Source organism: Gopherus flavomarginatus, chromosome 3 (genome assembly GCF_025201925.1).
Source record: "Gopherus flavomarginatus isolate rGopFla2 chromosome 3, rGopFla2.mat.asm, whole genome shotgun sequence".
Classification (NCBI taxonomy): Eukaryota; Metazoa; Chordata; order Testudines; family Testudinidae; genus Gopherus; species Gopherus flavomarginatus.
The window spans coordinates 14,919,775-14,946,549 of record NC_066619.1 but is presented as its reverse complement, the minus strand read 5'-3'; the positions used below and the strand labels follow the sequence as shown (position 1 = coordinate 14,946,549).

Sequence of the window (26,775 nt, the reverse complement as noted above, 5' to 3'; positions counted from 1 at the left end):
TTTGCAGAGCTGTCACTGGATCTTAGCAAACCCTTCTGTTGATGGTGCACCAAAACAGTGTGCACAATGAAGATGATACACAAGAACAAATTAATCATTGCAATAACTTGCCTAGGAACATGGTGGATTCTCCATTGCTTGCAGTCACTGAGTGGACTATAGCTCAAACAGAAGTGATGGGCTCAATACAGGAATTACTGTGTAAAGGTCTTTGATTTGTATTATGCAGGAGGTCAGCCTAGATGTCCATAATGGTCCCTTCTGCCCATAAAAGCTACGAAATTGTGAAAGAGGGAATCATATCCAGGTTATGCACTCTCTCGCTCTCTCAGCTGTGTTGGCTCTGCAGGGCTAACAGGATTAAAATATAATACACAGGTTTTTTTGTCTTAATGTCAGCAGATTTGATTCTGAAGAGACACATTAAGAAGCAAAGGTTGAGTGAGAAGGTGCCAGATTTGCATAGTGATGTTTCAGAGTTGACTTTAAAACCCTGTACTCCAGTGATGCTGGGAGTTCCCATCCTCTGAATACCCTGCCTTCCTGCAAAGTGAATTTAAAGCTCAGGAGAAAGGCCAGGAAGAAGGCATTTGAAAGTCAAGGACAGGTCTGATACACACAGTTATAGTATGATCTCACCCACGCTGCTCTACCAGTATGCTCAACCCCAACACCTGCCAGGCCACTTAATCTTTGGCCAATGCTGCCAATTAGTGGTGTAAGTTTTTGTGATGTGACCACTCACACATTATTAATGATTATTATTATTGCAGGCAGTGTCCATTGGCCCCAGTCACATAGGAAAACAGAGCTCTGCCTCTAACAGCTTGCCATACAAGGCTATAATGGTGCACTTGACTCTATGTGGTTGGACCCATGTACCCATTCAGTGGGGCTGTGTGTGGGTGCAGAGGCCAGCCATGTGATATTAGTCACAGGATCAGGACTTCAGCAACTGGCCTGCGACTGCCAGACTCATTCTGTGCCTGTAGTAGGTTAGAATCGGACTGAGTGCTTTTCCCAGTGCAGCAGGGTAAAAAAAAGAAAATGGAGACAAGGATTTCCCCTAGTTGACCTGATGCTTTCTCTTCCTTTCTTTCAAATGCATCATTTCATGTGTCTCCATTTCCTCTTCCCCACCCTCCCCGTCAGTAAAACCTCTGAGCAAAACTCTAAAATTCAGTTTGCTTGACCTAAATAATTGGGTAGATGAGCCATGAGTTTATTACATCCTGCATAGGGGAAAGAAAGATGAACTGGTCTTTGTGGGGGAGGCTGGGCTATATTATTACAGTATCTTTAGTCTGCTCTCTCCCAACCCAGCAATAAAACTTTGTGGTAATGCATCTAGCAATATGCTGATTTAAATGCAGCTTTCTGCATCCGTCTCTCCCTCCTCCCCCCACCACCTCTGTCTTTTTGTTTGATCAGTCCCTTTAAAAATCTGATTCTTATGCCATGAGGAGGACGATGTTTTATCCCATTTCTTTTTTTCGTCATTTCAATCATACAGCGTGTAAGTGAAAAACAGGCAGGTGGCACTTTCTGCACCACCTTCTTGCCGTAAGGGAAAAACAGTAGGTATTAGGGTGGGTGGTTTTAATAATAGGTTATCCTGGAGACAAGATGTTCAGAAGGGAGGTGTGCTCAAGAAAATATTTGCCTTTTTGGGTCTTTTTTTTTTCCAAATAAAAACTTCTGGCTATCTTCTGTAATGTGCGTTTTAAGATTCCGAGCTATTTTTCTGCAAGGCAAGAGATGCATTTTGGAAGGCTGTAAAAAGCAAGGGACAAGGGGAGCTTTGTCATTTTAGCTTTTGAAGGACAGAGGGCCAGCTCCTCACCTGGTGTAAATCAGTGTCGCTTCATGCAGGGACACCTGTTTACACCCAGTGACAATCTGGCCCATACTGATGAAAATTGTTATCCGATGATTATTCATATCACTTCTGTGGCACCTTTCTTCTAAGTGTTATATTAATTATCCACTGCAATCTACCTAGGTACATGTGCTTAGCCCTATTTGTTCAGAGGGGAAAACTGAGGCAGGAGAGATTAACTGACTTGCCAGAGGTCACCCAACAAGTCACTGGCAGAGCTAGGAATAGATCCCCAAAGTCCCGATTCCCACAATCCCCAGCCCCTCCCAGACAATGGCCTAGCTAATACTGAATGAGATGACCAGGGATTATTAAACACCGGTCAGCGTATCTCCTAGAAAGTGTCTGCTGCAGTTTGACAGATTAGCCTACTCTCGCATGCACATCTTAATTGCCTCATTACCATGGTGCACAAATAAAAAATCATACCTTTATGGGATGATTGATGTAGCAGGGAGTGATGCAAAGGAACAGGCTGAATAGAGAAACAGCCCTGTCTGCAAAGGGAACCCTACCAGGAGGAGCATTTCAGAAAGTCCATCCACTTCTACATCCAACTGTCAAATTTGACGCTGGAGAAAAGGCTTGGGAATGAGGGGCACATCCCCAAATGGCAGAGCAAGGGTGATTGAACTGCTCCTATTATTGTTATTTATGGGGCACAACCAATGTCCACAGCATTGCACAGTTGTTGGTGAAGGGTGAGGAACACAGAGCAGCTCTCTGCCCCAAGGAGCTAGGCAAACAGCCGCAGTACGATACAAGCCGAAGCCAGGGTGAGAAAGGTACATTCTAGGCGGAGCTCTTCGGCAAATCGGTGAGCTGCTGATGAGGTGGGACTCGTTTCTCTACTGTGTCGTTTCTCTACTGCGTCTACACTTGGGGTTTTAGACCTGAAACTTGCTGATGAGGGATTTCTAAATCTCAGTAACTGAGAATGATTGATGTGTAGGACAGTGACAAGACTCAGCAGAGAGAACATAGTCAGCAATATCTTCTCCTCAAGGGACACTGTTTAATGAGAAAAGCAAAGCAAGTAAACACAAGCGAAAAAAACAAAGAGAAACTCCCCCACTGAAGCTGGGGATTCATCCAAGATCTCTGACTTCTGGGTATGGACCATAACCTGCCGATGGACCATAACCAAGCAGCCAATGGATAGTCCTTCCCTTTCATGCTGGGGCACGGGGAAGGTGAAAGTTAGCTGAGTTTAACCCCTGGTTCAGTTGGGACCACATAGTGTCACTGTCACACACCAACCAGGTATGACTTGGATTGGGTGGAATTTGGGTCCAAAACGATGGCCCATCTGCTTCCACTGAAAAACTATTTGTCCTTATGTCTGGAGAACGTTTTGCTGCTTTTGAATTAGCAGTGAATGGGGGTGGGGCAGAAGGACGGGAAGAAATCACAAGAAATTTTGGTTTTGCCAGGAAATATCATTTTGACACTTGCTAGCAGATGATGATCTGCTGCAATCTAAGGCTCTTTTCTACGCAGCACAGAATTCAGAATGAGCGTGATTCCTGTGACCAGCGGGTAACATCTCACTCCGCTGTTGGTTTTGCCTTGATGCACAGAATGTATTCTGTAGGATGTGGTCTCTTGGAGGAATAGTCACTGATGGAGGAACATCTCTTGACAAACTGGTTTCTAGCTAATTGCCATCTTCTCAATAAAAAATGCTCCCAGAACTAAACAGCTGTCAGCACTCACAGAATCTGAGGGGTGAAATTATAGCAAACAAGAAGCCAGGAAATATAAATTTGGAAAAGGGAATTCTTGGACAGTTGTTTTTGCAAATAAAATGCTCTGTATTATAATAATATTACATGCAAGCATGCAATTAAGTTTGAAAATTGCAAACTTCCACCAAAGGGTCAGGCAGTTGGAGTTTTAAGCATTGTGTGTTTAAAGGGACAGCATTAGAGATTCAGTATTGAACCTGCCCTGCCTAGACTGCATGGACGGATGGATGGATGGCCAGTATGAAGATAGACAGATAGATGCATTTTATAAATAAAAAATGAATACAGTCCCCCAATCATAAGAACATAAGAAGAACATAAGAATGGCAATACAAGGTCAGACCAAGGGTTCATCTAGCCCAGTATGCTGTCTTCTGACAGTGGCCAGTGCCAGGTACCCCAGAGGGAATGGACAGAACAGGTAATCATCAAGTGATCCATCCCCTGTTGCCCATTCCCAGCTTCTAGTAAACAGAGGCAATAGCCATTGATGGACCCATTCTCCATGAATTTATCTAGTTCTTTTTTGAATCCTGTTATGGTCTTGGCCTTCACAACATCTTCTGGCAAGGAGTTCCACAGGTTGACTGTGCGTTGTGTGAAGAAATACTTCATTTTATTTGTTTTAAACCTACTGCCTATTAATTTCATTTGGTGATCCCTAGTTCTTGTGTTATGAGAAGTAGTAAACAGCACTTCCTTATCTACTTTCTCTACACCAGTCATGATTTTATAGACCGCAGTCATATCTCCCCTTAGTCATCTCTTTTCCAAGATGAAAAGTCCAAGGCTTATGAATCTCTCCTCGTACGGAAGCCGTTCCATACCCCTAATCATTTTTGTTGCCTTTTTCTGAACCTTTCCCAATTCCAGTGTATCTTTTTTGAGATGAGGCTCAGCTGTTGTGGGCATTAACACATGGGGATGCTGTGTACTGTTTTTATACCCTGCCTGCTTCTTGGGTTGGAGCAGACAGGCAAAGTGGAGGGATGCAGGGCTCACCAGCCGTGGCACATTGATGAGGAGTCTCATGTGAAGTCTGTCAGCCTTGGCAGTGCTCCTGAGCCAAGCAGAGCCATTGCTGCAGCTTTTAGCTGCTGACACATGATGTGCATTGTATCTGAATTCCTCCTGGCAGCCTTTTGTCTCTGCCTAGTGTCTGGCTTCCCAGGGTGTGGTCCCCGGAGATGGTGAAGATGTTGGAGACGATAACAGAGGAGAATGCTGAAGTGGTGCTGTTTAGCCTGTATGCCGCTCACACAGAGTTAGTCACACAGAACTGCCAGTAGTCAGTTATTGGCATATACACAGCTCCATTTTGGGAGCAGTGGCCTGGCCTGGTGCTAGAGTGCTACTGAAGATGGATACATCCTGCAGATTAGCCCAAACCAACTCAGCACTGAACTTTGAGGGAACAACCCAAAACCCTGCATGTCAACACCCCAAGCTTTGGGACAATTCAGAGGCAGGTTTGAATTCTGACAGAGCAGAACAAACCAACAGCTACCTAGGACTTTTTCACATCAGGGCCACTCTGAACCTCTTGGTGGTAGCAGGGATAGAACTCACATCATCCTGCTTCTAACACAGCCCCTCGTCATTTGACCTCAATGAGAACACCCTCCTCCCCAGTTATTTTTACTTTTATTAGCTGTATAGGGCTTATGAGACATGGTTGATCAATGCTGATTCCATCTATTAGACAGCATTATACTCAAACACATTAGCCAGTTCATTCCTCAGCCTCCTTGAAACAAAGGTGATAGTATAAATCTTCTTAACATAACTAGGGAAGCGGACCAGTTCCAAGTGCCCTTTCACAACACTGAGCAATTTAGTCGTCCGTGATTTCCCAGGCACCATTAACGATGGATGTACAGTCTTGAAGAACACACGTGGGATGTCTCATTATCATCTATTTGGCAGACTGCAGAATAACCCAGACTTCCATTTCACCTCTCAGAGTCCAGACCATTTGTACCACTACTGCTTCGGCAGGGAAGAAACATTCCTGTTGTCTAATATTAACAGTGCGTTCTGACACATTTTGTATTATTTCTTTTTAAATGATTCAAATGCTAAATGGGCACTTCTCTCTCTCTCTTTCTTTCTCTTTTTGTATGCATTGTTATTTTCTGTGTGGCGTAACTTCCGGTGGAGAGTCGAAAGTTAAAAGGAGGAGTGGGAAGCAAATGACCAAAAGAAAATCTTTTCAAGTGTAGACTGCAAAGCTGTGATCATCTGAGCCAAGACATGGGCTTGGCGGCGCTTTCACAAATATAGCTTCTAGGGTGTGGTTGGGGCAGGTTTACAATCAGTGGCTTGGCTGGAGTTCTGTGTGCTGAAAGGAGAGACAATCGCTAGTCTTCACTGCCAGCGCTGCCTGTGTTTGTGTGGCAGGATGAGGGGCTTTGATTGCTATTGCTCTGAAGGGGGTGCAGGAAGTTCCCGAGCCCAAGTCCGTCTCGTTTGGAATGCTTTGAAACCTGAGGGCAGTGGGTGTCTCAGCAGATTAATGGCATGTCGGGTTTCCCATCACAGACTTGAATTTCAGACCCAAGCCAGATCAAACGGACCAGAAACGATTTCCAACCTGATGGCAGCAATTTCACAAATGGCTCAGGTAGTCCCCACCCTGCTCCCTCTTAAATTAGAATTAAAAAATCCCCCCAGCTACTGTGAATGCTGGGCTCTGATGCAGCAGACTTTACTTTTGGAGAGGCCTCCACTGTGGAGCAGATGTGGGAAAAAGGTACCTTGACAGCCAGGGAAGATTGAAGGTCTGCCTGGCATTCAGCGTCCTGCCCGTGAGAGCATTACTGCTGACCTTGCGTGGAGATGAAACTTCCTTGCATCACTTCTAATGCACACTGACACCTTTGGAACAGTAAAGCACAGTGTACCACAAATCCAATTAGCCACAGTAGATAGTATGGCTTCTGCTAAGTTGCCTTTACAAACCCTGTATCTAGTATAAAGGAAATACTGCCTTACACTTGCTTAGCATCTGCCACCTGAGGATCATAATGCACTTTACAAAGATGGAGAGGGATTATTCGTCCCACGGTATAGTTAGGGAAATTAGTTGAATTGGGGCTTATAGAGTAAGGGCACTATTTTCAGACTTGGCTATGCCTTTGACCAATGAGGCATCTACATAAGTGGCCTGATTTTCAGAGCCCCTGTAACTGCCATCAAATTAGCCACTTTTGGCCAAAGGCCCAGATCCTCATAGGTGCCTAACTCCCAAGGGAGGTTTGGGACCTAAGTGGCTTCTCCAAGGTCAGTCAGCCAGTCAGTGGCAGAGTGAGGAACAGAGCCCCGGTCTCCTGAGTCCCAGTGCAGTAACCACTAACCATACTGCCTGTTAGTGAAGCGAGGCTGGTTCTCATCCCACAGTTGTTGGAAACTGTGGCCAGTAGCAGCAGCTGCTGCCTGCAGTCCCTTAGCTTCCTTTATTCCAAGTCACTTGCATCCTTGCAGGAGAAATCTTTCAGCCAGAAATCAATTTGTGAAGCACCTGTAGGTGCTGAGGTGAACATTGTTATAGAAGGGCAAAGAACATATTATTACTTTTGAGATTCGGGTACTATAGAGCCCAGCCCTTACTCATATGAGTGCTCCCAATGGAGTTAGACCCTTTTTAATACAAGCCGTTCTTCAGGGCCCAGGGCTCCCTTGATGGCAGTGCACCTGTTTACACCAGGGAGAAAATTTAGTCCTGTATATGCACTATGTTATCATTATAGAATTATGCTTTTAGAAGCTGAGTTTTTGTTGTAATAAAATGATGAATGAGTATTGAGCACTCTCGTAAATAGAGTATTTGGAGATACCACTCAGAGCTTAATTGGAATGCAGTTATTTTAGGCGGCCTACCCACTATTTTTACAATCCTGTAATTTTCTATTATAAAATGTATTTTTCTGTTAAACCCCATGTAATCAGTTTTTGGTCTCTCGCTCCCACTTCCTTTGTGTGTGCACGCTTTCATTTCTTTAAAGGGGTGACTTTCATAGTTTGGAATATGTGCTGAGGCTGCTGATTCTATTTTTGGATCTGTTATTCTTGGAGAAAACACCCTTTAATTGGGGTGGGGGTGAAAGAGGCGGGAACAGGAGGGGAGCTTTAGGAAGGAAAGCATTTAGCTGAAAGCATCAACTTCAGAACACTTCCAGCTTGTGTCAGTTTCCCCTTGGGGCATGAGAATCTTAAGGTCATTTCTAGGATTGTTGCCTTGTAAAACTGTGCAGAAGTGCACAGCTGCCAAACTACCAGGCTGGATAAGAGTGCCCTTTCTATAAACATACATAATTTTTTAAAATTTAAATGACATGGCTCCCCTTCAACTCTGCCAGGATCCTGAAATGTTATCAGCTTTCCTACGTGCTTTTGGTAAGGCAAAAACAGAATGACGCTCTAGAGAAATGCAATGTTCAAGTAAACGAAATCTAGTCTCTTTCCAAAAAGTGAGTTATAAGTAGTTTCAGATACAACATCTGTCCCTCCCTCCCCCTGCTAACTTTTGTAATTTTACAAGCACATTTCCCCTGAATTGTTTCTCTCTCTTTGCTGCTACATGAAAGACCTGTACAAATAGGAAAACTGACTGATTGTCCAGTGAGACTGACTACACATAGTATGTATAAACAAGCTGATATATGTTCTTCCAATCTCTCTCAGTTACAGTGATCTTAGTGGTTACCAGTTGTAGGTTAAAAATAATTAGACAAGTGTAATTTTCAAGATGATGGTGTCTCTTTAAAAGAAAAAATTAAATGGTAATGGGGCAAAGGAAATGTCATTCCCTGTAACTGTTATTAGGATGCAAATACCTAAGAAGGAAGTCATCTCTTCACAGCCTCCTTAAAAGCTATTTCTTATCTTACACCTTCTTGGATAACTTGACAGATTTACTTCTTTTTAATGGCTATTTTGTAGCATGTCATATGGGATCTGTTGGGTTCTATGATGCTACAGTGGTAAGGAAAGTTAGTTAGCTGAACATGGTTAAGCACAGAACTGTGTAACGAATCAATTCGTTGTAAACAACAGACATGGATCAGTCTGGATCATACTCACATCAAAGGATCTCGGACGAGAACTCTTATTCTTCAGATCTAAAACATGAGCCTCCATCACATCAGCTAACCAAAGCCTCTTGTAGCTACTGGTAGTATTAGGTCCTGTTTTCTCTTTTTGGCCGGCCTCTTCAGAGCAAAATCATTCACTCACTCATACGCACAAGCCAGTGTGTTACAACCGTCACTTTCAGCCTTTAAATCAAGGTTGGATATCTTTCTAAAAGAGATTCTCTAACTCAAACAGAAGTTATGGGGCTAACACAGAAATTCCTGTGTGAGGTTCTATGGCCTGTGTGACGCACAAGGTCAGATTAGATTATCGTAATTGTCCCATCTGGCTGTAAAGTCTAATAACCAGAAACCAGGTAACCTGGATTTTATTTCCAGCTCTGACAAAAAGTTACTGTATGACCTTAGGCCAGTCATGCTCACTGTCCCTCAGTTTCCCTGTCTGTAAAATGGGAACAATGGTAGCAGTGTTGTGTGTCTCAGTTCCCTGATGCATTTAAAGCCCTTTGGGATTCCGGGAGGGAAGATGTGTCAGCACTGCACCGTAACTGGCTGGTGCATGTGTACCACTCGCTGCTATTCATGTCATCAGTGCTATTCTGTAGCATAAAAGAGGTTTTCCTGTAGCTCAGGTTGCAGGGACCTGTGTTTTTGAGGCAGATGGAACTCAGTTCTATCCCCACTGTCGCCAAGAGGCTTCATTTGGCCACAGCACTGTAACAGTGAAGTGCTACATGGCTATAGATTTTTGCAGTGAGAGTATAGCACTCTCCTAACTGGCAGTGCTTTCACATGGGCTGACCGTTTTCTGCGATGGCTTTTGTTTCATGTAGAAAGAACAGCACTGCATATAAACAAGTGTTCTCGAGGACGTGGGGGATTTGCCTGCTCCAAAACAGGCCTTGGAGAGCGGGCTGGCTTGTGCTAAAAAGTGACTTAGGGCTGGAGGTAGTCCTGAGGCAGCTGTTTTGTGCTTAGTAGCGATGTCATCATTTTCCCAAGGCCTTGGCTTGCCTGCTCCCACATAGTAACCACCAAACAATGGCTTGTTGGGCATGGGGGTGGGCAAGGAAGGGAGAGATAACCACAAGGTCTCAGCTGGTTATTGATCTTTCCTGGGTGAGAGAAGGAAAGCAGCATTGCATGGGAATTCCTCTGCTCACAGGGAGACACGCTGGAAAATCTGATCCCTGGGTTCACTCCTATGCTTTCCCATCCCAAAAAGCAACGTTTGGTCAACGTTTAGGGTGACCAGATCCAGCTGTCCTTCCTCAGGAAAAGCAACAGGTTTGGTTCGACCAGGGGTTTGCTAACCAATTCAAGCCAACATTCTGGGACAATGAGGAGAAGGAGGCGGCCCAGCTGTCTCTCTGATGATCGAGTGCCCCTGTGCTACCCCTGGCTAACCTCCTTCAGCCAGGCGCAGCCCCGCTGTCTCAGCTGCGTGAACCCAGGAGCAGGAGGTGCTGTGCTGGAGTGGCAGCCAGTGGGGACCCTAGTACTCCACATGGCAGCTGAAGAGGTGCTCAGCCTTTCATAGAGCTAAAGGGGGAAAAACTAATGAGGAAGGGGCAGGAGGGTGATAGGATGTGAGGAAGGAAGAAGAGAGATCTCGAAGCTGGATGGAGGAGAAGAGACAAGGGTGGGGAAAAGTTGCAGGAAATCCAGTGACACAAGGAGCCCGTGCAGGCTGGGTGGGGTTCCTGGAGGAAAGCTCCAGCATGTCTATGGCTGTCCAGCATCAGGGGAGTGGGTAGCAGTCCCCCCAATGATCCTCCTCTGGCTTTGGAAAATCTGCTTTGGAAAATTACCCATAGAAAATGATATAAACTGCACTGGTAACTGTGCAGTGGGAGTATTGCCTGAGTGAGTACTGCAAGGTTAGAGCAGTGGGGATGAAATGGCATTAACACTCTCTCTTTCTGTGTCTCGCGAGTTCCCAAGGGATTAATAGATTCAACGTGAGTCTGTTTGTTTTAGAAATCTCTTCTGTATGTGACAGTGTTAATATATCCGTAGCCAGCTGGAGGAAATGTCTCCTGTTTTCTGGGATATCACAAGTGGAAGCTCTATTGGAACTGTTTGAAAGAGGAAACATCTGACAGATAACACTCTGAGGAACCCGTTAATATCAGGGTTTCGGTTTTGGGTGTAGGGTTTTTTCTTCTGAATCCCCTTTTGAAGCACAAGCTGCACAGGGGGGTGATGGAGGCCTTTGAAGGGTAGCAGAGTAGATTTGATAATACTCTTGTAAATGTGAGCGATACAGCCATCGCATCCAAGAGGCAAAGCCTTCAGTGTTAGATCTCCCCTCCCATCCACGCCGCAACTCTGACCCCAGTTCTTTGCACGGTCGATTCTAAACATGGTCAGTGCCCACAAGCCACATGGCTAATACTCAGTTACTGATGATGGCAGCTAACCATATCTCACCTTTGCCAGTGGCCAAGGCAGATGCATGGTTGTTTTCCTGTAAGCACTGAACTGGGTTTGCTGCTTAGCCAATTAGCCAGTCTTTCCAGGTATCTGTTCAGTACGACATCCCAAACATGCTGCTGTTTGCTCTCCATGTGTATGTCCATTGGATCATCTATCCCATGCCCAGGCAATATGGGATAGCTGTGTTACAGTGCTAATAACACTGCATGTTAGGAAGGAAACCGGTCATGCCATGTCGTTGATTGAATACCAGGCATGCTTTTATTTTTCTTATTTAGTCAGATAGTGATGTAAATACTCATAGTGCCTAGCAAAACATAAAGAGCTTAGCATGTAATTCAGGCAACACAAACACGGGCAACAAATTGTGTCTGGGAGCATGCGGGAGACATCACTGGGGAGAAATCAGTGGGAAAGGATTCCTGGAGGAGGGATGTGGAGGAGGAGAAAAGGCATAGGGGGATAAGAAACAGGAAGCTGTCTCAGACACAGGAACAACCTGAGAGCAGGCCTGAAGCTGAGAGTGGAAAGAGGGGCCAAAGGGAGAGAAGGAAGTGGAGAGCACAGCGGGAAGTGAGACGAGATCATGGAGGGCTTTGAGGAGCTTAAATCTCACATAGCTTCATAATGTGTAGGGAGCAGTGGAAGTAGGAGATGATTTTGTGATCAGCATTTTGGAGAGAGGAGAAGGAAGAAGTGGGGCAGCAGGAGAGAAGAAGTTCACAGTGTTTGAGACAAGCGGTGACCATGGCACAGTCAACTTAATGGATACTCAGAGATCTGCTCTCTAATTCCTTGCTGTCTGTATTTTGTTCTAGGGCTCTAAATGAGAATATGGCCAATGGCATTGAAGATCTTATTGGGATCCCATTCCCAAACCACAGCAGTGAAGTCCTTTGCGGTTTAAATGAACAGCGGCATGATGGTCTACTCTGCGATGTCATCCTCATTGTCCAGGACCAGGAGTACAGGACCCACAGGTCTGTCCTTGCAGCCTGCAGCAAGTACTTTAAAAAACTCTTCACTACTGGCACTTTAACAGACCAGCCCTATGTTTACGAGATTGACTTTGTCAAGCCTGAAGCACTTTCTGCTATCCTAGAGTTTGCCTACACTTCAACCCTCACCATCACCACCTCAAACGTCAAGCACATCCTCAACGCAGCCAAGATGCTGGAGATCCAGTGCATTATCAATGTATGCATTGAAATCATGGAGCCTGACAGAGAAGCTGAAGAGGAAGATGATAAAGAGGATGAAGATGACGATGATGATGAAGATGATGATGATGAAGAGGAGGAGGAGGAGGAGGAAGAAGTGGAAGATTTTGTGAATCAAGAGAACCTCACGGATGTCCAAGAAGTAAGCTGTCACCAAAGCCCTTCAAAGTCTGACCTTACCGAAGAAACATATACAGAAGCACCTAGAGACTTCCCACACCATTACCCAGCCCATAGCTCTGCTGGCCACTTGGGCATGATACGAGACTTTTCCATTGAGTCATTACTAAGGGAAAATTTGTACCCTAAAACGAACATTCCAGAAAGGAGGCCAGCCCTATCTCCCTTCACACCAGACTTCTTTCCCCACCTGTGGCATGGAAATTTCAGTTCCTTTTCCCAGCTAGAAGAGCAGCAAGTGGACAATGGTCCTTTGGATCTGGTGATCAAAAAGAGGAAGATAAAGGAGGAGGAGAAGGAAGAGCTCCCTCCAGCTCCTTTCCCTAATGACTTCTTCAAGGACATGTTTGCCAGCAATCCAGGAGGTCATTTGGGGCACATTAAGGCAGAGAACGACTATAGCGCTTATCTCAACTTTCTAAGTGCCACCCACCTGGGAGGAGTGTTTCCTCCATGGCCTCTCGAGGAAGAAAGGAAGATAAAGCCCAAGGCATCTCAACAGTGTCCGATCTGTAACAAAGTCATCATGGGGGCAGGGAAGCTGCCACGGCACATGAGAACCCACACAGGAGAAAAGCCATACATGTGCACTATCTGTGAAGTTCGCTTTACCAGGTGTGCATCAGTTATTACCGTTGGATTTAGCGGTGCAGCTACAAAAGGGGGATGGCGCCCTAATAAAGCATTGATGGATTTATTGAGTCCAGCAATACAGGTTGCTAACCATAAATGCTATTTCATAGAGACCGCTTACTACACGTGAGCATGTGGCAGGTTAGGGCCTTAGTAGACACGGAGAAAGATCTCGTTGAAGCCGCTCCATGGAGACACAGGCATTTAAGTAATGTGTCTCCTTGGACTTAAGAGTAAAGTGAATATCAAGGAAATAGGGGCCTGACACAAAGCCTATTGAAGTCAGTGGAAAGACTCCCATTGATTTTAACGGGTTTTGGATCAGCCTGTAGGTTATCCAGATAGCTAGTAACCAGACAAGAGTGAATAAAGGGCTGTAACATTTTCCACCTGGTCATTGCTTACCGATGTGGAATCCACTGTGGAAGCACTGCAGAAACAGGTGTGTAACCAAGACTGGTGAAACAAATCAATGGATGTTTCTGGCTGAAATGTTTTTGGCTACCTAGATAATCTAGGGGCTGATCCAAAACTCACTGAAATCAATGGAAGTCTCTCTGTTGACTTAGTGGAATTTGGATCAGGACTCTTTTTTCTTGTAATTCATCGGCAAGCCTTGTCTATGCATTGTGTTAGAAAGTGCATTCACTAGCACTGGGTTAAACATGATTTTGACCTGGGTGTGGACCACAACCAGCTTCCACCTGTTTAAACACAACTGTCCTTGTCCATACTAAGGCTGAGAACGTGCTAATTATGACATTGTTTGCTGTGTTGTTGTAGCTGTGTTGGTCCAAAGATATTAGGGAGACAAGGTTGATGAGGTAATATCTTCTATTGGACCATCTTTCTGTTGGTTGAACAAGCAAGCTTTTGAGCCACACAGGCAGATTTCTTCTTCTTCCCTGAAGAAGAGCTCTGTGTAGCTCGAAAGCTCGTCTCTGTCACCAACAGCAGTTGGTCCAGTAAAAGATATTACCTGACCCACCTTCTCTCTCTAATTATAATGTGTTGGTTACCAGGTTTTCTAACGGGGTGCATGTTCCCAGTGGAGACAAGGATGAAATCAGCAAGCTTGGGTCCAAATTCTGTGATGATTTACACCCTTCGCACCTCCTTTGACTTCAGCAGTGCCCTGGGAGGATATAAATGAGCATGGATTAGGCCCATTGTGCTCTAAGTCAGCGACACAGATTGGATGCAGCACCATGCAGCTCTTCTCTGAAAAGCTTGGCCAATTAAATCCATGAGCAGAGACAAGCAGATTCTTGGATCTGTTCTTGCTGAGTATAATTAATATCTAATGAGTACAGTCTGTACTATAATAAAGCTTTCTGACAAGAGCATGGTACTTCAGCTTCCGGCTGTGAGGGAGAGAAAGCCCTGTTAGGCTTGAGTGAGCGAGCTGTTTGAAAATAACGTGAAGAGTTGGCAGAGCAGAGCGCCTGACAGTGGGCAGATACCTGGGGTGCATCAGTACTCAGCCTGCCTTTTCTTCCTTTGTCCCTATGATAATATTCACATGCAGTCTATGCAGATGATGAGGATTTGACCTGAAAATAAATTTCCATGCCATGCTACATTAACACAGCTGATACCGCATTCCAGTATGCTGCACATTGTGCCGCAGGCTAGTAGCCAGTGTGATCTGGCTAACCCTGATGTTTAAAGGGAAAGGCCAATTGCCTGTGTTAATTAATGACTGCAGGTAATTTGTTCCTACCGTCACTGTCACCCCACACCTATTTACATGTAAGTGCTATTGAAAAATGCTGCATTGTTAGAACTGGACACATACAACTTCCATTTAGCTACATAATAGGGAGCAATAATGCAAACTTCCCCAACCTGCCCTACAAATATGCCTCACTCCTGACCTGTAGGGACTGTTTTCATTTTCACACCCATCCAGTGTTTGGCCCCAGCCTCTCTGTTGAGGCCACTGCCGTTAATACCAATTACTACCAGGTGTGGTTGCACTGGTGCTATGGATAACTGTCCATAAGGGAAGTAGCTAAGACCACAGACACACTTCGCACGCACCGTCAGATGTACCTTGCTCTTATATAGCATTTTTCATCCATGTTATTTATGTTATCATAGCACCTAGGAGCCCTAGTCATGGACCAGGACCCCATTGTGCTAGGTGCTGTACAAACCATAGATCTCAAAGCACTTTACAAAGGTGGTCAGTATCATTATCCCCATTTTACAGATGGGGAAACAGAGGTGAAGTGGCTTGCCCAAGGCCACCTAGCTGTCCAGGAGCAGACTAGGGAAACTAAGGGTTCTGCATCCCAGTATAGTGCTCTGACCACTAGGTCATACTGCAGGTTGAACCAACAGCCTGCCAGTAAGAAGTTCCAGATTGCATTGTCATCCTGTGTCTCCTTCCACTCCTCCGCCAAAACGCATATCTATCTGCAACCAGCTATAAGAATATCATTGACAACTGTACCTAATTGGTATGCTGTAGCTTGTGGCAGCTTATGTGCCATCCAGGGGACTTTGTTCATGGAGAAGATGCTACATTAGAAAAACATTCTGGAATAAATTCTGATCTGGGATGCACATGTGGTCCCCATTGACTTCAGTGGAAGCTGAGCGTACAGCTGAGGCAGAATTTGTCCCTTCAGTGAGCAATTCCCGTAAAATGAGAAATTACACTGAATGGTCTCGTTATTGTTATTAATCATTTATATTGTGGTAGCAATTAGAGGGCTCAGCCAAGCCCGGATCCCAGTGTACTGCATGCTGCACGTGTATTTATATTAGCTCCTTCCAACCACACTTTAATATGGATAGAGCTTTTCTTGAAGTTGTCAGGTGAGATTTTCAAAAGTGCTCAGCTTTGATCTGACTTTGCTGTCATAGAAGACAAAGGAAGTTTTCCCAATGTCGTTAACAGACCCAGAGTTAGGCCAATGCAGGATGCTTTCCACCAGCTGCAATGGGAGCAGAATTAGGCCAGCACTGAGTACTTTTAAAAATTTCACCTGTCCATTTGAAAATGAAGGGCAGATTTCAATGTGGGCAGGAAGGGCCTGATTCTGAATACTGTCTGGGTGTTCCATTCCCACTGAACTCAGGACTTGGGTTCTAAGTCTTTTCTTATGTTGTATTGTGTGCAATAATACAGAGAGTTGAGAAGATATTAAATCCGGAAACGGACAAAACAGAGATTGGTTTGGTTTTGTATAACCACCACAGAGATGGCTCTGATCCAGGACCCAGTTATCCAAACTTCAAAGAGGATTGGATGAATGGTTCTGATTTTGTACCATTGCAGTATAAGGGTTCTGTATTACACATTTGGCTTTCATGCATCAGATATTCTATATTACATGATTTCTAAATTCATATCCAAGAAGCAGAAGCTAGAAAATGGGTAACAAAGAAAGTCAAGCAAAACTAAAACCGTAATCCTGCCTAGAATTGTGCAGGTATGTAACTTTGCCGCCATTGACGGCTATTCATTTGAGTAAAGTTCACATGCCTAAGTTTTTGCAGGATCTGCCCTGAAATCATACCATCTAATCACACAGCACTAAAGCTTTTTTCCCCCTCTCTGATACACTGAATAAAGTGGGCATTTAAAAACCTTGAGATTTTTGTAATGAGTTTGCAATAGCTTTAATGCGCAGGGAGGAGGAGGGTTGTCTTTACAAAGAAGGCTAGGTATGTTTTTACTGTAATATTGGTGTAATGTTGATCAGTTGCGATTAGTTTTTAAACCCAGACTAGGTTGGTTGTGATGCCCATGGAAGGATTCCTGAGCAAACATCTGCAACCTGTTGCTGCAGCGCTCTGGGAACACTACAGAACTCAGGGAATCCCCTCCAGCTAAAGAATAGATTAAGGCCCCAATTCTGCAGCTGGATCTGTGAACTCTTGCTCCTGTGTAAAACTGATTGCAAGAAACAGGGCTAATTTAATAGGACATTGATGTTTTTTAAAATGAAGATTGCTTAGACTCTAGTCTGGTTTTTGAGTGTTTGGAGGATTAGAGAAAACTGACAATATGTTAGCTGTCCTGTTCGCTGTGTTGTAGGCGTCTTGTTCCCAGCCAGGCCCACAGTTTTCAAGGAGAAGGTCTTCAAGTTAGAAAGACTCTCTTTTTTTATTTGTTGTTGTTATTGGTGTTGTGGTAGCAAACAAGGTCCTAATAAGTATCATGGACCTACTGTGTGAGGTGCTGTATACACACCCAGATAGACATCTTCCTGCTCCAAAGATTTTATAATTTAAGTTTCCAGTTCTTCAAAGACTCATGCTTAACTTTACACACCAAGTATTCCCACTGACTTCAAGGGGGACTTTCAAAGGCAGACACTTGGATACATCTGTGGAGGACTGGAGCCTCTTTTGAAACAGGGTGCACAGTGAGTGTGACATACCAAAGAGAGAGAGGGTGGATAAGAAAGGTGAGATCCAGGGGTTCCATAAGTTACGTTTGTGTATCTCTTGGCGCTTGCAAATCACCTAAAAGTGCTTTAAAAAGAAAAAAAAGTAAGCTGATCATCTGTATTAACAAATATAAAAACAAGCCAGTGAAACCCTCCTACTTTATAACATACTAGCTTCTAGTAACAGCTGTCCATAGAATACTCCTGTAACTCACATTGTAGAGTCATGTGCTAACGGATCCAGATTGTGTCTTACACACAGTTGTTCATAATGCTCTGAATCAGTTGTGTCTGTATCTATAGTATACGATTCTGGCACCCAAGCTGTCTGTCAAGAAAAGGGATCCTGGTAGGTTAAAAATCATACTAGTACTGTATAATATGATATTTTTAAATTATATTGTTTTTAATTTATATTGTATTGTAAGAGTATCAGTGACAACTGAACCTAACTGGTATGCTGTAGCTTGTTAAGGTTGACTGATACTTCCCATTATAGAGCTCCATTTTCAGTTGTTTATTACTTTGCAAAACTTTAACCACTCGAGTGAAATTTTCCATCTAGGTGTCTGCCTCAGTCGGCTTTGAAAAATTTCAGCCAAAATGGTCCAGCTGTTTCTGAGAATGAGGTTGGGGGGGAACGATACGTAGTTTTGCCCATTTAAAAAAATTCTGATAGCCTTTTCTTTGAAAAGCCCTATGCTTTGGAGGAGGGACTTGACATTTGGCAGGGTGACCGTCTTTGTGTCAGGGAGATGCATTTCGCCTTCCCCGTGAAAATCCACCCAAATTTGGCCAAGCTTATAGCTTGAAAAACCGCAGTTCATACATGCTCAGTAGAGACTTCGATTTTAGCAGTTAAATTTCCCAAAGACTCCATCCACCACAGTGGAGTAGGACTTTGCCTGCAACTGCTGCTCTGGGCCTTGGCAGGGTTGGGCATCTGAACTAAGAGCAGGGAGCCTGTCTCTCCTGTGCTGTCAGTGACCCCCCTGCTAGGCCTAGGCAGAGGGGGAGGCTGCCAGATTCAAATGCAGATGAGATAAGAGCTGGCCCTGCAGGGAAGATGGGGGAGTAGACTGGGACAAGAAACCTGAGGCAGAAGCGATACTATGACTCGTGTGCGCCCACATTCCACTTCCCTGCTCCGCCCCAGTCCCCAACCCCACTCCACCCTTTCCCCCAAAGCCCAACCCCCACAAATCCTCTTCCCGACCCCACTCTGCCCCCTCCTCTGAGCACACCCTGCCCTCATTCCTCCTGCTCCCCCCCAGCGCCTCCTGTATGCCGCTGAACAGCTGATTGAAAGGCGCTGGGGGGGCGGGGGGGAGCTGATCAGTGGGGCTGCTGGTGGGTGCTGAGCACCCCCTGTTTTTTCCCTGTGGATGCTCCAATGCTGGAGCACCCAGAGAGTCAGTGCCTATGCTATGACTGGAGGCTGATGGCAGGGAGGAAGAGAGGGAAATGGACTGGGAGTTGGGATGGAGGGAACTGGGACTGACTGGTCAAGGAGATTGGAGCTGAGAACCAGTGGGGGCGGGAGGGAGACAGATGTGAGGAAGAGCCGGGGTGTGGGGAGAAAACTGGCATTGGATGGGCAGAGACTCTCAGTCAAGGCTTTGTGGAGGATAATACTGAGATTGGATAAGAAGCCCAAGGAAGGAGATTGGCACAGGGACCCAGTGGGGATGGAGAATGTTGGAGAAGGGGAGATCAGATGAGGGACAGGGATGGGGAGACTGAAACTAGCTGTGGGTTTACTAGGGTGGCAGGATCTGGGAATGGCTTGGCAAGGAGACTGGGAGTAGGGGTGAGACTGAGATAGGGAGTCCAGAGGGGTGAGACCAGCCTGGCTGGGCAAAGAGAATGGGCCTGGGGTGAGAAGCCTGAGGAGTGGAGAGTGGGACTGGCTAGGTTTAGAGAATGGGCCTAGGACAAGGAGCTGTGGTGGGGAGTGAACAGGACTGGGACAGGGACATGTTGGAGGGGACCAGGCAGAAGCGCTCACCCTGAGGGGGGAATGGGCAGAAGATTCTGTGCCCATTAGAACACACTCCCTTCCAGAGACTGGAACGGAACCCAAGATTCCTGAGTGTTACCATTCCTCTGCTGTCAGCAAATATCTGCGAAAGAAGCACATACCCCTCTAGTGCTGATCCACGTGAGGATGACAACTGACTCCAAGGGGCCTCACTTGCTAGGGGCAAAAGTACTTGTTCGTTTGGCCCTGACTTTGGTCTATATGCTCTGCTTATTGTGCCCCCCTTCACACTTTGCAAAATATAATCTAATCACCTATAATGTTCTATACCCTGACATAACTTTGTCCCCTCCCTCCCCCTAAGAATTTTTCTGAAATGACGCCCCTGTCAGTTACTGCTACCAATTACTCTGTTACCTCAGCCAACCTTAATTCTGGCATTTGCTGACTTTCTGAGTGCTTGACTTTGCAGCCTTAATAATGTTCTTTTAATGTAGGTTTTTTGTGTGCATATATAAATATAATTTAAATCTTAGTCCTGTTACAAACATTTTAGATAAATAAAACTGAAAGGATTTCAGAAATCAGATTTACTTTCTACTAGTATACAGTTTGTTGACTTTCTGCCTTTCTCTCCGTTTGGACAATTTAAATAGGCAAGGCAGTTTCACTTTTTAGGATCTCGAGCTATGTTGCAATGCTGGAGTTTGCAAACACTGTAGGAGAACATTCAATTTATTTTTAAAAATCAATTGGATTTTTAAAAAAATCATGGAAACATTTCTATTGGTCTTAGACTTCTCCAAAAAATATTTATTTTACAAATAAATGTCATTTTGCTACTAAATCCAATAGGTGCTTTTAAAAATCTCTGAAATCTAAATTTGGAGCTGCACAATATCCCTTTAATTTAGATAGTGTATGTGCCAAATTGTAAATCTTTGTGCAAGTCCCTGGGATATTACTGTAAACAACTAACTAGTGTAAAAGGTACATATCCATATTCTGCAACAATCTCAAACTCTTAAATTGAAGCATCATGTTTAAAAGCAAGCTCGTGAGACACCTCGTGGTCATTGGGAATATAACAGGAAGGGAAGGTTTAGCACCAAATTATATTTTACCAAGATGCACTAATCAGCAATGCCAATCTCACCAAGTGTAGCTGTAGCCATGTTGGTCCCAGGGTATTAGGCAGACAAGCTGGGTGAGATAATATCTTTTATTGGACCAGCTTCTGTTAGTGAGAGAGACAAGCTTTTGAGAGTGGCTTGAAAGCTTGTCTCTCTCACCAACAGAGGTTGGTCCAGTAGAAGATATTACCTCACCCACTTTGTCTCTCTGATCTCACCAAGGTCATCCTATTTCCCAGTGCATGTTAACCTCTGGTTTTGATGATAGGAAATTATTTAATTTTTTGTTTGTATTTTTGTCAAACAATTTGTTTTGAACATGTAGGGGACCAGATGCAGAATCTGTAAGTAGAAGGGTGTGATTGTGTGGCTTTTAGAAGAACGCTTTGGAACAGCACTGTGGAAAGGCATAGACAGAGTGGGTAGTAATGGGGCAGAGTCAAACCTCTGATCTGCTGCGTGTTCAGTGCTAGAGAGCCCTGGGAGGATTGGACCTGGGTCTGTGGGATTTTAAAGCCTCTACTTCTTGAACTGAAAGACCCTGTCAGCTAAGGCTGAAGCAGGATCAGTCTAGTCCAACCACCACTAGAGGGGGACAGAGAACTGCACCCTTAAAAAAGATGCATTTGCTCTGCTGCAAGCTTGGCCAGCCCTGCTAGGAGGAGCTGGGGGCCATTACTGTGTGGTCCCTCTCCCCCCTTAGTTTGACTTTTGCCTCCAGGGGCATCAGGAAGAAGCAGTCCCTGCCCCCCTGGGAGCCCACTGACTTGTGAGCCACCCCTAATCCGCTCCAGTGGTTGCTGGTTATCAATACAGGAGCCTCCCTCTGGGGGGTGCACTTCCTTCTCAGAGCCCTTAGCCACAGCCAGCCTAGGAAGAGAAAGATTAGGAGCAGGATTTGAACCTGGGGCACACACGTAGCAATATGCAAAGCATTATCACTACACTAGCCAGGGAAAGTCCCTTCAAGAGGACCTGATCCTGGGAGCTGAAGTCAATGGGAGGTGAAGGCTCCCAGCATCTCTCAGGTGTTCAGTATTTCCCAGGATTGGGCCCAGAAGCTGTGTGCCGTTGGCATTATCTGGCACCTCTGGTAGGGGTATGGAAGCTCTCCATCGTGCAGTGGTTGATGTAGCTCAGTGGGCGCAGTATGGAAAAATCTGCCTGTGCTACGCCTCCTTTGTAGCTAGAGGTAGCCTTAGTCACCAGGGCAGCAAATCTGCCACCTTTTGCCAGCACCAGATTCTCTGGATAAAGGGATTTCGAAAATTGTTCCCGGCTAAAATTCTAGTGCTTGAGTTCCTTGAGCTGGGTTTGACATGGGTGCACAGTTGGGGACAACACAAGGAAATTCTCCCCACTCTGTTGCATCACCTGCACAAGGACCTGGCACAATTGCAATCCCTGACCTCAGGGGACTTCCCTCGTCCATCTGCCCTGAAGGGTGCAGAGAGGTGGTAGGGCCATGGCACCAGTCCATGAAGCTGGCCAACTGCATTGGAAGAAGCAGTCAGCCCTGTCCTTCCCTGAGCCGGTCCCTGTGGTGGTGTGGCTCTGTACTGCCCCCTGCTGGAGCCAGAGGCTAACTCTCTCATTGGCTTTGTGTGATAGCGAGCAGACGGCTCTGTGAATGCCATTAGATGGAGCTTCCTGTAGCCCGCATGGCGTTGAAAGCAGCTGTGCCAAAGGGGCTCGGTGTAGCTGGTGTTATGGGATTTTCCCTTTTGTCAAACAGAAGTGAGCATAGTCAGTGTGTTTGTTAGGATGGATCTTGGGGCTTGTTTACACAGGAAAGCTATATTTAAATTGGTAGGGCTATACCAGTATAATGCACTCCCAGCCCCCATGGGGGCACTCTTCTTCCATTATAACACACCCACACGGTCAGTTATACTGTGAAAGTTATGGTAACCCTCCTAACAACTAACGGTTTGGCCATTAGGGGGAAGCAGAAGCCTCACGTACACAGTAACCTGAACTTTTGAACTATCTTTTCTCTTATGCCTCGAAGCAGAGAAAACTTGCTTCAAACCAGTTTTTACTAACCAGATAACAGAATGCAGGATTTGACACCTACCAATCAAGTGTTAACACACAAGGGTCTTTGTCTGAAAGTGTAAAAAAAGTTTGTGAAATTTGTGTGAGGCAGAGTCTTTTGTACCAAGGTACAGGGCTCTCCTTTCTTCTGCAGAATAAAGTATCTTTTCCTTATCCCTGTTAGGCTGTTATTGGCTCTCAGCTAGGCAGACCCGATATTTCGGTAACAATACCATATAACTATAGCTGTTTCACCACACTGATATCATTCTACGTGCATCATTGGAAACATTTCCCATGAAGATGAGCTCTTGTGCTGTAGGGACGCTTGGCCCACCACTCCCAGATACCGACATGCACCGTGCTATCTAGTCCATTGGAATGAGAGGCAGTCAGGTCAGGGATCTTACATGGCCACCTCATTTGTGGTGAGGAGCTTAGATTCCAAGGTGATCGGTACCTTGGATACCACTGCAGCCATGTCAGTGGCTGTCTGCTGTGTCACTATGTGCTGTGATTTATGGACCGTAGCTGGGGTGATAGCTCAGAAAATTAAATATCTCTGCTTTCCCCGCTCACCCCCTCCTGGGCAGGGATACATGGACAGCTGCACCTCTAGTGTCCCCTGGTTACAGGGCTACTGCTGCAGGACCCATGCTGCCAGGGATGTGTCCTCCTCATGCTGCTCAGTAGAGGCTATTTGGGAAGTGGCGGGGAGATAGAACTACATAGGGTTTACTACTGCTCCATGCTAGGTGCTCAGATCTGCTCTGATGTGGGATGGCTCCAGCCCCAGCCTTCCCCCACTACACCTCTGCTGAGCCTCAGCAGAATGCCGTTCTTGAGGAGCCTGGAGGTACATATTAGATCTATACACCAGCCTACAAAGCTTGAGTAAATGGGGTTTGCACGAGGGAACAGTGCAGGGATTGGGGCGGAACAAAATCCCACCCACCGAAGGGCCTTGGGTAGCTCCAGAACCCCTCCATGGTTGTTTTTCCAACTCCAGAGCTGGAAAAGAAGTCCATATCCACTAAGCATGGACCCAATGGCTGTGCCTCTGCTCCTCCCCAAATTTCCTCTCCCTGATGGCCTATGCAAAGCTGGCATAGGGTCAGTTCCACAGTATGCAGGTCATGAAGACCCTGAGTCCCTGCTCCACAGCTCTATACTCTGCCTGTTGGAGCCACAGCCGGTCTGAACTTTAGGGACCTTCTGTAGATGAGTGGAAGTTCACCTTTCCAGAGCAGACAGTGTTGCCATGCTTTTTCCCAGAAAGCTGTGCAGCTCGTCTCGCCAGTAAACCCACGTTAGTAACTAAATTGCATTGGAAAGTTGTTATTATTATTGACTATTTGTATTAGGATCAAGTTTGCGTGGTAGGTGCTGTCCAAGGCAAGAACTGTAACTACCTCTGTGAACAGCTGACAAGCAAAGAAGAGCAATATGCAATGGCTAGGGGGAGGAAGTCCAGCTGCAAAGCACTTGATATACATATGCAGATTTGCTAATTTTTTTTTAATTTTGTAATTACATAAATATCACTCTTCCCGCACTGTCCCTCAGCCTGGCCATTAAGCGCTGGGTGATTTCTTGGATCCATTATTGTAGAAATGGGTCTTATTTAATTTGTTTCCTCCTTTAGCATTTAATGTTAAAGTTTTGATTGTCAAATAACCCAAGAGACTTCTACGTATCACAACATTTTGGATACTGAGTTGGAGCCAAATTATTCCACCCTAGAAAGTGAGGGTGTGGAGTGGAAACACCAACTCACATTATCTGTAGCAGGTGGGTGGGTGGATTAGTTCTAGGTAGGGATGAATTTTAACCTACCTCTCCAGGTACTTATGTGATCCTTCATCACTGCATCTTAGGCCCAGATCCTCAAAGGTATATAAGTGTTAAACTCCCATTGAAATCAATGGGCATTAGGTGCCTGCATACCTTTGAGGCCTGGGTCTTAGTGCCTCCCAAATATCTCTCCTGACAGTATCCTGGGGTGGTAGAGAAGCATGAGTATCCTCAGTTTACGGATGGGGAAATGAGGTAGAAAGAGATTAAGTGACTTGCTCACGGTCAAGAGAAAGATGATAGCAGAGCTAGGATCTGAGTGCCAATCTCATGCATCTGACGAAGTGGGTATTCACCCACGAAAGCTCATGCTCCAAAACATCTGTTAGTCTATAAGGTGCCACAGGATTCTTTTCTGCTTTTACAGATCCGGATTAACACAGCTACCCCTCTGATACTTAATCTCATACCATAACCACAAGACCATTCTTCCTCCCTGGCACTGTCCTTTTTAATATTATGTATATTTTAAAAAAATAAAGGCTAAATTGGGGGCTTAATGTGACAGCACCTCTTTAAGTATCTATGCTCAAGTGATAACAGGTGGCTGTGACTTTTGTTTTGTAGGCAGGACAAGCTAAAAATCCACATGCGGAAACACACAGGAGAAAGGCCATACCTCTGCATACACTGCAATGCCAAATTCGTGCACAACTACGACCTAAAGAACCACATGCGCATTCACACGGGTGTCCGGCCTTACCAGTGTGAATTCTGCTACAAGAGCTTCACTCGCTCCGACCACCTCCACCGCCATATCAAGCGGCAGAGCTGTCGAATATCGAGGCCCAGGAGGGGACGCAAGCCCGCAGCCTGGAGGGCAGCCAGCTTGCTGTTTGCACAGAATGGCCAGCCAGATGAGAAAAGCTTCATGATGCCTCCAACTCTGGAGGAGATGAGCAGCCATCTTAGCACCACGGCCATGTGCCTTCCAGGCCCCAGCCACAAGCACTTCATGAGTGGGGCCAAGAATGCTCTAAACCTGCAAGATCTAGAGAGCCAGTTCGAAGAAACCCAAATGAAGCTGTTTGGGAGGACGCACCTGGACATGGAAAGGAATGGGGGCATCTTTGCCTTTGCCCTGGGCCATAACGAGAACATCTCGGCACGGCCATACTTCCCTCTCCCTGACCCTTGGAGCACAGGATTCAGTGGACTGCCTGGACTAAACCATGTGGCCCCAATTTCTGAGGCTAGCAACTAAACCAGTTCTACCCATGTACTGGGTGTGCTATGTTCTGTACCATTCTTAAAGAGTGAACGACTCTCTCTGATTGTCACCTGCTGTCTCTCGTCATCTCACTCCAAAGAAACAATTGGTCGCCCATGTGAATCTAGACTGTGCTGTAGGATGGTAGGCGGAGCCACACCTGAACAGACAATGGACATTCTTCTGAATGAGGTGCTGCGGTTGGTATTATTCTGTGATTGTACTAGGAAATGTAGGTTGAGTTTGTCAGTGACTCCACCAGCACAGTCTGCTAGGGGTGTCCTTTTAGACCATTTGTAGAGCACTTGGCATAAGAGATGAGAAGCTTGTCTCCTCCCAACAGTAGAGCCTGCCCTTAGTTCTTGGAATCCAATTTTGAGGGAGTGGGAAGGGTCAAGCTCCAGGATGCAGGTGGCTGGTCTTTGGAATGCTTCTGAAAACATCACTTGCCTTAGTTTGAAGATCAAGACAGTGCTTCGGAAGGAGATTTCCATTGCTCTCCGTTCGTGATACCAGATGGTCAGCTGGACATCAGTGAAGATGGCAAACCATTTTTTGGCCACTTCTAAATTCCTTGGTTTTTTAACCCCATAATCAAATGACAAATACAGTCTGAAAGGGCCTTGACATGGGCCAGATTCTTAGCTGGTACAAATGAATGGCCCTCTGTGCAGCTTTGCTGATTTATTGCAGCTGAGGATCTGGCCTAGGGTCATTACAAATTACTAGCAAATATGTCACATGTCAGAATCCCTTGACGAAATTCTGAGCATACAAAGACCCTGCTGTCCAGGATCATCTGGGAAAAGGATTCAGATATTGCTCAGGGGATCCTGATTGAAAATTATTATACTAAAGAGTCCACAAAACAAGACTGTCACTGAGTGCTAGTAGAAATCATTTTTCAGCATTTGTCAGCTCAGAAATATAGGGCTTACAACATAAAATATGAGATACTCCAC

General features: G+C 45.4%; 1 protein-coding gene across 2 annotated transcripts in view; it reads left to right on the top strand.

Annotated features, from left to right (window-relative positions):
• Nucleotides 1-26,437, top strand: part of ZBTB7C (zinc finger and BTB domain containing 7C) — a 312,136-nt gene extending 285,699 nt beyond the window's left edge. For both annotated transcript variants that reach the window (XM_050944717.1, XM_050944716.1), the window contains exons 3-4: nt 11,978-13,174; nt 25,171-26,437. In XM_050944717.1, the coding sequence (XP_050800674.1) occupies nt 11,994-13,174; nt 25,171-25,807 (1,818 nt within the window). In that variant the 5' untranslated portion in view covers nt 11,978-11,993 and the 3' untranslated portion in view covers nt 25,808-26,437. The remainder of the gene's footprint in view (nt 1-11,977; nt 13,175-25,170) is intronic.
• The last annotated feature ends 338 nt before the right edge of the window (nt 26,438-26,775 follow it).